Raw genomic sequence first — 14,348 nt, 5'->3', positions numbered from 1 at the left:
TTTGAATTTTTTTTATTTGCTCCAATAAATATTTAAAATTGAGTGCAAGCATAGTTAAGGTCTCGCTTGACAACTCAATATTTTAGTATAAAAGTCAAAAAATCATTAAAAAAATTAAAAAGTCAACAATCTATCCTAAAAAGTTAAGAATTTATTTTTCTCTCTATTTTTTGCATATTTTTTTAGAAAAAACCAAAAAGTTATTCTAAACATATTCAGCTTGTTTATTTTGGTTTCTAGAAAATACTTTTTAAAAAATTTTATTTTTTTATTTTTCGTATTTTTTAAAATATTTTCAGCAATTTTTTTTTTAATTTTTAGACACACCTAACATAAATATACTTAAAAGTATAATATTTGTGATTTTTTTTTAAAAAATTTACTAGATACAAAAAATAAAAAATACGAAAATTCAATATATTTTTCATCTTTTTGTGTATTTATTAATTTTTTAAAATATTTTTTACAAATATTTTATTATGTAGATATATTTAAGTAAGATACATCTAAAAAAATAAAAAAAATATTTAATTTTTCAAAAATATTCAAAAAAATAAAAAATATAAAAAATGAAAAACTCAATTTAAAAAAAATTGTATTTAAAAAATTAAAACAAAATACACTGATTAATTTTTTTACTTAATATTTTAATTAAAAAAATATTAAAATAATATATTTCCAAACAGGACTTAACTAAGGTTAGAAACATATATTTTAAGAGATAAAAATGTTACATTCATCTAATTTAAAAATTTTAAAAAAGCATTAATAAAATTAAAAAAAATAAAAACAAAAACATCACATTACATAAAATTCACACACCAATTAAAACTATCAGGCTCTTACCCAATCTTTTTTCTTCGGGAAAAGAACAAGTCTCGTCGCTTTCGTTTCCTTATCGGTTGGGGCTGAAACCTCATTCTGACGTGGTCGGCCTTAGTTTATTTTCGGACTCTCTATAAATCCTCATTCATTCCACTCTCACCAGACTCTCAACTCAACCCCTCTCTCTCTCTCTACATATCTATTTCACTCTCTCTCTATATTCCACATCTATATATCTATATCACTGGAAGCTCTTCACAGATTTGCCATTCCTCAGGTAACTTGAAGCTCCCATTTTCTCTGATCTCTGTTTTATGGTTTTTTTTTTTTTTTTTTTTTTTTTTTTTTTTTTTTTTCAGTCTTCGAGGTGAGATGTGTGGTCATTTCCATTTTCTCTTCTTGAATCTGGTTTTTTGTACGTAAGTTGATGTACTCTTTTGTTTTTTCCGCGAAATTTTGAAGCTTTTGATATTTTTATTGAAAAATTTGACGGATTTATACAGAAAGTTCATTTCTCTCTGTTTCTGTTTGTTTTGGAGGAAACTAGCTCCTGGTAAATTTTTTAGGGAAAAAAATTCTTCTTTGATATGCTGAGATTTAATGGATCTAGATTTTGTTTCGTCAAGTTTAATGAATTAACATCGTGTTCAATTCTTTTCATTTTCTGATATTCTTGCACTTGCTTATAATTATTTGTTTTCCATTTCGTTGAGCCACAGAGAATCTAATTGATTTTAGCTGTGTTTGAATAACTTCTGATTTGTAATTCTCAACTGATGACTTTTAGATCTAATGCGCTTGGTCTTTAGATTGTGAATTTATGAGCAATTTAATTGTTCTGACTTTCAATGGTTTACTTTTCTCTTTAGCCTTATTTTTTTCTTTTGCTTTTTGGGATGTGTTTGGTTAATGGATTTGGGTAGGTAGGTATTTGGAGAAGTAGTGTGAAATTTTGGTGAAACGTTCTGTATTTCGTTCACATCTCACATAATTTTTTTTTTCCTTTCCAAATACCTGTGCAAATCCATGATCCAAACAGGCTTAGTGATTCTGATGAATACAAATACTGGAACATATTTCTATTTCTTTTGTTTCATTCCCCTTTTTTGTCCCATTATTTATTTGTTTTGGGTAGGTGTGAACTCAAAATATTCGGGGGTGTGAATTCCAAATATTTTAGGGTTGGTGGGTAGGTGTGAACTCAATATTCAGCCTGTTGCAATTTGGGTTGCTTTCATTCAATATAGGCGGTTCATTGGAAGCTTTTAATTGATTATTGTATTCAATCCACTTGCATAATACAACTACAAACTATGTAATTGTCCTTTAATAGTCTTAGTACAAACAAATTTGCAGTTGTTTCTATATTGCACATCAAGTTGTTGAAAAAGGGCATCGCTGAACCATATTCTGCAAAAAAAAATAGTTAATTTTTTTGAGAAAAATGATATAGAAACTCACTTTCTAAACCCACTGATGTGTAAAAGAGATGATTTGATGATGATTAGAGAAAATAAAAGAGAGAGAGACTTGTTTTAGATATTTAATAGTTTGCCGCATCATTGGATTTGAGAAGTGACTAACTTTTAGGTTAGAGTAGCACTACTCTTTTTTCAATCATTTTGAGTATGGGATTTACTCACTGAGTTGGTGTTGTATTTATGACATGAGAATTACTTGATTTTACAAGCTGTTGTAATCAACTTTATTTATTAGTTAAGTTTACTCTTTTTAGGTGATTTATTGTGAGTGGTTATGCGCTACGACAAAATGGAAGTTACAGGGGGCTAAATTTGTCTAGTTCTATGGCCTTGGCTGGTATCACTTTTTTCCATCGCCACATCTTTATTCTGATGATTAGTTTTTGTTCTTTCCTGTCCTATTTGCACAAACTGGGTTGCTGTAATTTTATATTATCTAATGTAGACATTTGGGCAATGTGCGGGGGAACAAACAATTCAAGGAAAGTAGAAATTGGAATTACCTTAGGTAGAACAACAAAGAACAACCAATTGAAGAGCAAAACGACTGGCATGGGATTTGAATCCGATTGGACAAGACATAGAAAATCATCTGCATTTACAGCTGAAGTGATCCGTTCTGCAACATCTTTCATGCCTTGGTCTCGTAAAATCCCTTTAACTGAAGGATATCATGAATTTGTTTAATCAAGCATTTAACGTTCAGTTTTCTTAATATTTGCTTTTGAGAGAATTATTTGATCAACCATGAGAGTTGTGTCAGTCTCTCAGCATTTGTGTAGCTTTACAATCTAGAAAATGACTGATCTTGCTTGCGGAAAGAAGAGACTCGCAGAATCAAATATGTTTTTCACCAATTCAGCTCAGCAAGATGCCGCAACTCGTTCAAAAAGCAGTTCACTTTTAACTGCTCAGGCCACTCATGATTTTCACAGCCCCATCTTACCTGGTCTGCCTGATGATGTGGCAAAGGATTGCCTTGCTCTCGTCCCTCGTTCCGACTTCCCAGCTATGGGTCGTGTCTGCAGGCCGTGGAGGTCATTTATGCAAAGCAAAGAATTCATCACTGTTCGGAGACTAGCTGGCTTGCTTGAGGAGTGGCTCTACGTCCTCACTATGGATGGTGAAGGAAAGGGTAGCCACTGGGAGGTTTTGGATTGTCTGGGACAAAAACACCGAGACCTCCCTCCAATGCCTGGCCCTGTCAAAGCTGGTTTTGGGGTGGTAGTTCTCAATGGAAAGCTTCTTGTCATGGGTGGCTATTCAATGAAAGATGGAACTGGGATTGCCTCGGGAGATGTTTGCCAATATGATTCTTGCCTCAACAGGTTTGTTTGATTTTGCATTTTTTCTGTTTCTTTTTACCATGCTTGCACTTTGTTATGTTTTCTAGGATATCCATCAATAATGCATGTCCATGTGCAAGCATCACCCTTTCATTATGGTGTCAACATCAAATGTCATAATCATTTTTATGTGATTCATAATTTAGTTCTAGAGATCTAGGTTATGTGTCTCCATGTATACTTTTATGCTTCAATTAGTTTTTTTTTTCTTTTTTTGTGTGTGTGTGTGTGGTAACTGCATATGTCCTGGTCTTGTACTTTGGTAAGCAACATAATTCTTTCCCCCCCGTAGCAAAAATGAAAAAAAGACGATTCTTGTAAGAATCCATTTCTTTTTCATCATTTTTGACAGTTTTGCAACATGCTTCACATAATTGCAGGTGGAGCAAGTTAGCAGACATGAATGTGGCTCGCTATGATTTTGCTTGTGCAGAAGTTAATGGCATGGTTTATGCAGTTGGGGGCTATGGGATGGATGGTGAGTCTCTCTCCAGTGCTGAGGTGTACAACTCTGATGACAACACATGGACCTTCATTGAGAGTCTTCGCCGCCCAAGGTGGGGCTGCTTTGCCTGTGGGTTTGAGGGAAAGCTTTATGTTATGGGTGGGAGGTCAAGTTTCACAATTGGAAACTCAAGATTCGTTGATGTGTATAACCCCAAGAGGCACACTTGGGATGAGATGAAAAATGGTTGTGTTATGGTCACCGCTCATGCTGTGTTGGGAAAGAAGCTATTTTGTATGGAGTGGAAGAATCAGCGGAAACTAGCTATTTTCAACCCGGAGGACAATACGTGGAAAATGGTACCCATTCCTGTTACTGGAAGCTCGAGAATTGGGTTCCGATTTGGCATATTGGGTGAAAAGCTTTTATTATTCTCGCTCGAGAACGACCCGGGTTACCACACCCTGTTGTATGACCCTAATGCAACCCCGGGTTCAGAGTGGCAGACTTCTCAGATAAAGCCATCTGGTTTGTGCTTGTGCATTGTCACAATCAAGGCATAGATTGTGCCACGGTTTGAAATAACAATATCGGGATACATTTTGATATTGGGCCATATGATCATATATCAGCCCGGATAAAGCCATCTGGTTTGTGCTTGTGCATTGTCATAATCAAGACATAGATTGTGCTACGGTTTTAAATAACAATATCGGTATACATATTGATATTGGGCCATATGATCACATACCAGCCCATATTGGACGGTATCAACTGATATTTTGAGAAATATTATGGTTTTTCCATTGCTTTGCTAGGCCCTTGGCTAAAATGTTGTTGTTAATGATAGTTAGAGGTCTGTTTGGCTAATTTATCAGTAGGTTTTAGCTCTGTTGTATTGCATGGTCTTAAGGTTTTAATTAAATTTTGAGTTTCAGTTAGTTTTTTGTTGATGATTTCTAGTTATTTGTCTTGTGCACAAGAACATGTATTGTGATTTATAAATTTTCTGTTGTCTTCCGGTTAATATTTTTTTTTCTCAAGCTTTGTGTTTGAAAACCATTACAAAGGAAATCGATTTTGCTTGTCGTGGAAGTCAAACAGGAATAAGTATATTAAAAGAAAATTTGAAGAAATCTGGATCTTAAAAAAAAGAAATTGAAGAGCTAAAATGATTTTTAAGAGGTTTTGGTTTTTCTATTTAGAATTTGAAACTGTAAAATAAAAATAAAAATGAAGGGTTAATTACATTAATAGTCCCTATAGTTTAGGATTTGTGTTACTTTGATCATTGTAATTTAATTGTGACAAATTTGATTCTGAATTTTGAATCTTGTTCTAAATAAAGATAATTAAAAATATCATTAGATTTTTTAAGGGTGAAATTATCAATTTGATAAAATATAAATTAATTTGACAAAAATAAATATCAAAAAAATATTTTTAATTTTTTAAAAATTATTTTTATCCATCAATGATAAAATTAATAAAAATTACATGATTAATTTTTTAAAATTAATTTTACATGATCATCATCAAAACATATAATAAAAATTAATTTGGTAAAAAAATAAATAAATGCCTAAAAGATTTATTAATTTTACATAATTTTATTTTTAGTAGGTAGAAATAATTTTTAAAATTCAAAAAAAATTGTTTGACATTTATTTTTGTCAAATTAGTTTATATTTTATCAAATTGACAATTTTACCCTTAAAAAATCTAATGATATCTTCAATTGTCCTTATTTGGAACAAGATTCAAAATTCAGAGTCAAATGTGCCACAATTGAAAAGTCAGGGACCAAAATGACACAAGCCCCAAACTATAGAGACTATTTGTGTAATTTGTCCAAAAATGAAATTAGGAGAAAACAATATATCAAACGGATGAAATTTTATTCAGTCATGAATTTTTATTATGTTTTTATTTTTGCCACTAAGCAAATATTATTATGAAGGACAAACAGAGACACTCAAATTCGGAAAAACCTTGACCTATCTCCACATCAACACATCCCCTAATCCTTGCGCTCTTCCACTATTTAATGGATTAGGATTCTCTATAATTATTTTTCTTATAATAATTTTGTTTTGATAATTTAACCGTCTAAATTTAAAATAAATGTAAACTAACGTTGTGTTTGGAATGTGTAGTTTTAAAATAAAAAGATAATATTTTATTATTGTAATTTTTTTTTTTGTTGACATCTCTTGTTGTAGATCATTGCAAAGAAAAATGATAGAAGATTCAATTCCCCCAAGCAATTGCCTCCGGAGCCATCCTCATCCCCTTCCTGCACTAGTCTACATCCCCCAAAACAAGTGCAAAATAAGAATTTGTTTCAGTGAAGTAAAAAATGTACATTATACAGGTGATGGCAGTGATGACTATGTTTGATACAAATGAAAATTGTACTTAATTCAAGTAACTACTATGCAATTTTCTCCCACCTCTTGAATCTCTGGCCATCACTCTATTATTAGAGGTGACTTAATTATTAAATTATTTAAACTGTCATATAAAGGCCATGAAATTTTTTTTAAAAAATTCTTATTGTCAAAAGCTTCTACTTTTTAAATAGCTTAGCTAAATATGATCTCATTTTAATATTCTCCAAGTGCAATTCTCAACCCCTCAACACCGCATCTCAAAAAATGCAAGAAAAATATTTGAGACTCACAAAAAGTTCTTATAATTTGATCTATACTGAGATAGTTTAATAAGTGTTAACTTTTGATAGTTACACACCCAATGATATAAAATATAAAATGATTGAAAATATAAAATCTCTTTAGGAATTTAGGAGAGAAAAGAAAAGAAAGAATTACTTAAGTTATAAGAAAAAAGAAAAGAAAAGAAAAGAAATGATTGTGATTTATCTCCTTTTTATTTGAATAAGTAAGAAATAAAAGAAAAGAAAAGAAATAATTATGATTTCTCTCGTTATTTGGTTAGATTTCATAAGAGAAAAGAAAAAAAATTATTTTATGTTATATTACCAAAATAACCTTTTTATATTTTCAATCATTTTATTTCTTTTATTTTTACAGGGACAAAATTGGTATTATGAAAATATTGATTTATTTTCTCTCCCAATCTCTCTACTTTTGGGAAGATTGAAAATGAGAGTTATAAGATAAATGAGTTTCTTTCAATTTCTCTCCACTTAAATTATCCAAACAAATAAGATAAATATATATTTCTCTATTTTTTTTTCCTCTCCAAATCACTCAATCCAATCATAGCGTTAATAAGAACGAACAAAAACATAAAGGGATGACTATGAAGGAAAGAAAAACAATAAGGTAGCGTTTGGTAACGTCTACGTTTTTTGTTTATGTTTATAAAAATTTTATAAATTGATTTTTGTTTATTTTTAGAAAAACATAAATTACAAACGCGTTTGGTTTGAACAAAATGTTTAAAAAATTTTAAAAACATAAACTAAAAAACATGTTTGTTCAGGCCTAAAATATTTATATTTATTTTTATTATTTATGATAATGGCATCACATACATTATAATTGAAAACAAATTTAATTGGGAAAAAAAATAATTGAAAAAAATGAAAAAAAATTAATTAAAAAAATAATTGAAAAAAATTGTTTGAAAAAAAATATTTGGAAAAAAAAATAATTAAAAAAATTTGAAAAAAAAAAATTAATTGAAAAAAAAAATTATTTGAAAAAAAGTTAATTGAAAAAAAAAATTATTTGAAAAAAAGTTAATTGAAAAAAAAAAATAAAAACTGAAAACGTAAACTCATTTTTTAAGTTTATATTTTTTTCTTAAATTTATAAACTGAGACAACCATTTATAAACTAAAAAAATTATCAAATAAATTTTTATGATAATTTTTCAACTTTTTATAAATATAAACTAAAAACTAAATACGGAATGATTACCAAACATGCAAGAAATTGAAAATTTTGATAGATTTCATTTGATATTAACTTTTTTCCATTTTATGTTGGGGTACATTCACAAAAAGTAACCACAAAATTGCAATAACTTCCCCCCAATCTCTCTTTGGATTAGTTTGGAATGTTGGTTGGCTTTTTAATTATTTTTTTGATTATTTTAGTTTGAGATTAAAGAGTCTCATTTGAAATAATTTTTTTTTGATTTTTTTTAAAAAAAAATAAAATAATTATGAGTTATGAATTAGATATGATATTTTATTCTATTTAATTAAAATAATATATTTTGTCTTATATAATTATTTTAGTCTCAATCTTTACTCCAAACGAAGCCTTTGTTTTGATATTTTTCCTCTCAGTTTATATTCATATAGCAAACAAATAATTACAAAAAGAAAAAAACAAATTTTATTTTATTCACCACAAATTGATAATGAAGCTGATCAATTTCTCATTTCCCCTACCCTCCAAAATACACCAATAAAAAAGAAGAGAAGGGAACAGCCTGCAAAATTAGTGAGCGAATCGCAGACAGGGCTCCAAACTCTCCAACTTCAATCCCTTGAAAATGGCGGCAATTCAAGCCCCCCCTCTCTCTAGGGTTTAGGGTTCTTCCTCTCTACTCTGCAACTTCAACAACAACAACAACAACAACAATGTTCGGAGCTCAGGCTTCTTCATCAGCGTTCGCAACTCCATCTCCAACCCCTCTCTTCGGAACACCATCTTCAACCCCAGCAGCCTTCGGCACTCCCTCTTCCACCCCCGCCTTCGGCACCCCATCCACGCCCTCCTTCGCCTCCGGCTTCGGCGGATCTCTCTTCTCCACCCCATTCGGTGCTGCACCGCAACAATCGCAGTTGACTCCCTTCGGAAATGCTCAGTTGACCACTCAGATGGCCCCTGTCGCTCCTCTTCCTTTCTCTCTTGCCGATCGCGACATCCAAGTTAGTTCTATTATCAGAAATCTGTGTTCTAATGATTTGTTCTCTTTGGTTTTTTCAATGATTTTTTGTGTGTTTTTAGGCGATTGTTGATGCTTACAAGGAGGAGCCTGGAAACCCTAAGTACGCATTTAAGGTTTGGTTCTTTCTTTGTTTCGCATTCTAATTTACACTTCCTTTGGCTGCCGAGAAAAGTTAAGCAAGAAATAAGAAATCCAATTTTATGATGTATGTTCATAGCTTAACAACAATGAATAAAATTAGTTTTTAAGGAATCATCAGGCAGCTAGCAGCATTGATCTTTTCGTTTTTATGGGCATACTAAATTGATGAAGATAAATTTTTTTTTTCTTCCTTTTTTTTTTTTGAAAAAAAACTAGAACGCACACTAACGTGTGCAATTAAAATTGCTCTGGGAGATCATGGGTGAGAGTGTATAGAGTAGTGGGCAACTGAACACAACAATTTTTTTTGGTTGATTTTACTTTAATCCTTAAGGCCCGTTTGTTTTCAGAGATAGAATGGAGGGGATTGATAGTGAGTGGATTAATAGTCAGGTGATTGTAAGTGAGGAGATTGATAGTGAGGGGATTAATAGTGAGGAGTTGTTAAATTATTTTTATATAAAATAATAAAATAAATAAAAAAATATAAAAATTAAATATTAATATTTTAAAAAAAATTCCCAATATATACAAAATAAAAAAATAATTTTTTTTTTTAATCCCCTCACTATTTTTCTAATATCATATTTACCTCCTCCTTACCAATCCCTCTTCCTTCTCCTTACTAATACCAAGGGATTACTAGTTCCCTCCCTATCTCTCAAAACAAACACCCCATTCTCAATCCCCTCCTCACTATCAAACCCAATCCCCTCCCCATAACCCCAAACAAACGGGGCTTTAATTGCTAGGCAAAACTAACTATTTGGAGGAAAATATAGTATTGTTGTGAACCTATTATTTTTGAAAATCAAATTTGTGCAACAAAGTACACCAAGTGACTCGTGTGCTTTATATAATAAAATAGATGTTTTAATATTTTCAAATATTTTCTGCGACCAAACTGAGCATTAGGACTCTGAGATTTACTTGATCTTTGTGTTGGTTTTGCAGCATTTGTTGTTCAGTGTGACTGAACCACAATTTAGGACAAAGCCTGCTGGTGTATCAGATGTGAGTTGATAAACTAGATTACCAATTCTTAATTTTTTGATCTCTTAGAAATTTGATGGATTTACTTTATTGAGGTTTTTTGCTGGCTAAGTTTGGAAAATAGTTTGCATCATCAGATCATGTGGGCAGAAGCTATGGGGAAGCTGGAGGGTATGGAGAGTTCCAACCGAGAACGCCTTTGGCCTCAGCTTGTTCAGGGTTTCAAAGATCTTTCTCAGCGCCTGAAGGTACTTCTTCTTGCTATTTAGTATTTAGTATAAAGTTTTCACTTTGTTTCTTGTTTGTAGTTCTGTTACTTGTAGTTCTAGGAGATCTTACTTTCTAGTTGAAGTTCTAAAATTATTTTCACCACCAGAACTAATTACACTTTGATCTTTTCCTCAATAGGTACCTTTGAAAATATGTAAAAAAAAGTATCCTTGGTAGAATTTGCTGTTCTTAAAGCTGAATGAAACTGTCCGCAGAGAATGGTTATTCTTCTAATTAGAGGCGCATTAATTTACAACAGAAAGCATGTTCCTTTATTGGTGTTAACATATAGGGTTTCAATTTCAAATGGATTGTTAAGGAGATGCTCAATTGCTTGGGGAATTATGTTGTCTTATTTACTATCCTGACAAATCTTCACATAAATACATGTATTTCATGAATGAATATATATATATATATTTTGTTGCCAATCAAAAAATGATTTACTTTGTGTTCCCTACATCATTATTCTCATATTGATAGATTAGGAGTCCAATGATATCTTCATGATGAACCGGCCAAGAATTTTTTACATCAACGATTTTCTTCACTTATCATGAGAATAAATGTGAAGTAGAGATGCATTGCTTACTAAGCTAGGTGTCTTGCATGTGATTTCAAATGTCTCCTCTATTCATGCCCATTCACAAGTTAAATACATAAAACACGGTTGTCTATTTTGATTTGATTAAAATTGGTGTCCAGTAACCATTAATTAATTTATTGCCATGTAAACATATTTTGTGAGTTGTCTTAGATGAGCCTTGGGGCATGTACTCGCCCTTTGCTGCTTCCTAGTTGGACTTTGGGATTATGGTGAAGTAATCAGCCTCGTGCAAATTGTGGAAAATGTCAGGAAAATATTGAAATTTGATTTGGTGCATGAAATTAGAATGAGGGAGAAAATTATAAGTTTGCTTGGCTGAGTGTGGTAGATCCATTCCCTAGATAACCTGAACTACTCCTGAGAGGAGTATTCCTTACTTCCGATTGGCAAGGAACTGATTTAGATTTTTTAATCTCTTGGGTATGCATTGATGATTGATCACATGACACCCGAAGCCTTCCTCCACTTTCTCCAATCTCTCCCTCCGTATATATGGTTGAGCCTTAATATCAAAAGTGTTTCATTCTTAAGTATTTCTTCTACCTCTTTGTTAATTTCGTGTTTTACTAAGATTGCATTCCATATATTCAATATTATTCCTTGTATTGAATTCTCTTTATATATTCTCTTTATACCTTATCTTGTACACATCCTGTTAATTCTTTCAAAGTAATGGAAAAAGACAAGGGCCTAATGCTAATAGTTGATGTAAACCTACAGTGATAAGAAAATCACAAGTTTCTTCTAAAACTGTCCACACTACATGGTCTTTAGCTCCATTGTTACAGAAATTCATTTTCAGAACTTTTTTTAAAATTTTCTTTTGTTTTATAAATTTTTTTTTAAGTTGAATAATGATATAGATGATGTGAGGATGTGATATTCATAATGATATGTGTTTTTATCATGATGTAGTTTTGGGGATGCTTATCTATTTAATGCATTCAGCATTAAGTGGATGCTCTTTTGGCTATTGTATTGTTGTTACCGTTTTGTTGTACTTCAGTTGTTTTACATTATAGTGTTTTGGTTGATACAGCTTCAAGATGAAGTTATACTCTCTGATGCTGAGAGATTGCGAATGACTCAAAGCAACGTGAAACTGGTACTCTCTCTTTTTCTGTGTGCGCACCCTCAGTTTGCCCACATTTTGGGTGCATATCATGGATTTGTGATATTCAATTTCATACATGTGATTGCAGCTTCAAAGGCACTTTCAAGCTGATACTCTTCCCTGGATAGAAAGAATGAGGCAGAAAGAGCAAGGTCTTCAAAGGCGCCTCTTAAGGGTAGGACCTCTTTTGGCTTTATTATTTATTTTACTTCGAGAACAAAGATGAATGTTCGAAAATTTGTTGTACAAGCAGTAAGGTTGTTTCTTCATGGCCGGGTCAATTGTCGTTATCTTCTGTACTCCAAGTGGTTAAGCAAGATGGTTGTGAATCATTTTGGCAGTCTGCTTGAACGATTTTGTCTAATTTGTGTAATCTCTGTCTCTCTTGTACATTGGAGACCATAACCTTTTGGAGGGGGCAGTCTTGCCAGTGGCAAGATTTCAACCCTAAAGCTCCTAGCAAGGTGCAAGGGTTCAAGTCTCTACCTATGCTTGATTTCTAGCAGATCCGCCTGGCGACGCATACCTTTGTCTGCTTTGCGCTATTGATCATTCATGTGAAAAATCAATGCATGTAGCATAGTGTACTAGTTTTTCTTATATGTTTGTTTGTATGTGGGGGTGGCAAAAGGTAATGAGAATAGTAGAGGCATTGGAGGGTAAAGGTTGCAGAGTGCCTTTAATGAAAGGTGAAGCTGAATTGGCTGAGAAGTTGGCTGCAATAACTAGGCAGGTTGGTGTTCCTTGTCTTTCTTGTTTCATACATCCTATTCTTGTTGGCTTGTGAAAAAGGATCATACTGATTAGCACCTACCTATACAGTTGAAAGGATCTGGAGCAGAGCTTTCTAGGAGGGTCCAAAATTTGCTCACTATGACTCGTGTTCAGGCTAATGGTGGTGGTGGTGGTTCCATTTATCTTCCGGGATCGACCAAAATACATGATCAGAGTCTTGCTGATATGCAGGAGGTGAGTGCCAATGTTTGAAATACTATTCTTGAGGCTGGAAGAGGTAGTTATATGGCCATTATGAGTTTTTCGTTCTTCCTTCTGCAATGTCAATTAACAAACCCTTTTAACAAATATTGATTTGGAAAAATCATTTTAATGTTAAAATAGTATTAACATCCCAAAGTGACAGTTTAATGGTTGATATAAGATAAAGGTACATGAAAGTTAAGGTCATTTAGAATAATAATTGCCACTATTCATCCCATGATTTCATTTCCATATAAAAAGGTCCCCATTTTGTTTATGCTGTGTTTTGATACCATGGAAAACAATGAGTAAAAGATAATATGAGAAAATGAGAAAATTTTAAAATTTAGATATCATTTTTCGTCTTTTTCATGAAATACTGTTCCTCATGGTCAGTGTGGATATGTCCAGAAAGAAATGCATGGTTGTAATCTGTGTTCATTAAATGTGTGATGCTTTGATAAATGATAGTATTTTCTGATGCAGGTTTTACAACAGCAGACAGAAGCCATTGCGAGGCTAGGTAATGTGTTGAAGCGGGATATCAGGGACACGGAGATCATAATGGCCGAGGACAAGGAGATGACTGAAAATGGGAGTTAAAGACTGATATCTTGAATGATGTAAACAGTTTTTGCAATTTTCTAATGATGATTTTGGTGTTAAGACACCTTGCATTTGACTTGCTAGTGAAGTATTTAAAAAAAAGTGTTAACCGAAATTGCAATTGATTAAAGATCATTAGTTTGCATTTTAATTGTTGAGGGAGGGGCCATATATAATCCTGCTGGACATGGCTAAATTCATTACAAATGATGCATCTGTTAGAAAGACCGGACTAATCTTGATTGCATCTGATTTTCATCTGAGACCATCCATCGATCCTCAAAATCCAAGCGTGAGGTTTAGTTCTCTAAGCTTCCTGTTAATACTAGGGCCTTGTTTTGGTGAAAAATATTTTTTTGGAAACCATTCTTCTCGCATTTGTAGTTGTTTGGAATGACAAAATAAAAAATTAAGCTTATTTGAGTAAAAAATATTTTTAAAATGTTTCCTATACAAATTTTACGCCACGCTATTACTATCCTAGGATCATTAGCTAGGTTCGGTTCGTTTAGTCAATGAGCTCGAGCTTGAATATTAGGCTCGTTTAGTAAACGAGTTGAGGTCAAGTTCGTATAAACTCGGCTCATTAAACTCTGTTTATATTTATTTAAATTTTATAATAAATATATTATTTATAGATTAAATAATATAT

At 32.1% G+C, this 14,348-nt stretch overlaps 2 protein-coding genes across 3 annotated transcripts; both read left to right on the top strand.

The window, feature by feature from the left end:
• The first annotated feature begins 846 nt into the window (after positions 1-846).
• LOC114310313 (F-box/kelch-repeat protein At1g67480) lies at positions 847-5,124 on the top strand. 2 transcript variants are annotated; one of them, XM_028256258.2, is made up of 4 exons: positions 847-1,102; positions 2,561-2,643; positions 2,752-3,634; positions 4,033-5,124. In XM_028256258.2, the coding sequence occupies exons 3-4, from the start codon at positions 3,105-3,107 to the stop codon at positions 4,658-4,660; spliced, it is 1,158 nt and encodes a 385-aa protein (XP_028112059.1). In that variant the 5' UTR covers positions 847-1,102; positions 2,561-2,643; positions 2,752-3,104; the 3' UTR covers positions 4,661-5,124. The 2 variants fall into 2 exon arrangements, with proteins under 2 accessions (XP_028112059.1, XP_082749073.1); XM_082892947.1 differs by having other exon boundaries at positions 993-1,244.
• Positions 5,125-6,541: 1,417 nt separating this feature from the next.
• Positions 6,542-13,847, top strand: LOC114310314 (nuclear pore complex protein). The gene is made up of 9 exons (XM_028256259.2): positions 6,542-8,967; positions 9,047-9,100; positions 10,083-10,142; positions 10,259-10,369; positions 12,038-12,103; positions 12,201-12,287; positions 12,744-12,845; positions 12,935-13,081; positions 13,577-13,847. The coding sequence occupies exons 1-9, from the start codon at positions 8,677-8,679 to the stop codon at positions 13,691-13,693; spliced, it is 1,035 nt and encodes a 344-aa protein (XP_028112060.1). The 5' UTR covers positions 6,542-8,676; the 3' UTR covers positions 13,694-13,847.
• Positions 13,848-14,348: the final 501 nt, after the last annotated feature.

This window comes from Camellia sinensis, chromosome 10, assembly GCF_055761805.1.
Source record: "Camellia sinensis isolate YWXY chromosome 10, ASM5576180v1, whole genome shotgun sequence".
Classification (NCBI taxonomy): Eukaryota; Viridiplantae; Streptophyta; class Magnoliopsida; order Ericales; family Theaceae; genus Camellia; species Camellia sinensis.
The sequence above is the reverse complement of the archived record's forward strand: the minus strand, read 5'-3'. Positions and strand labels throughout refer to the sequence as shown.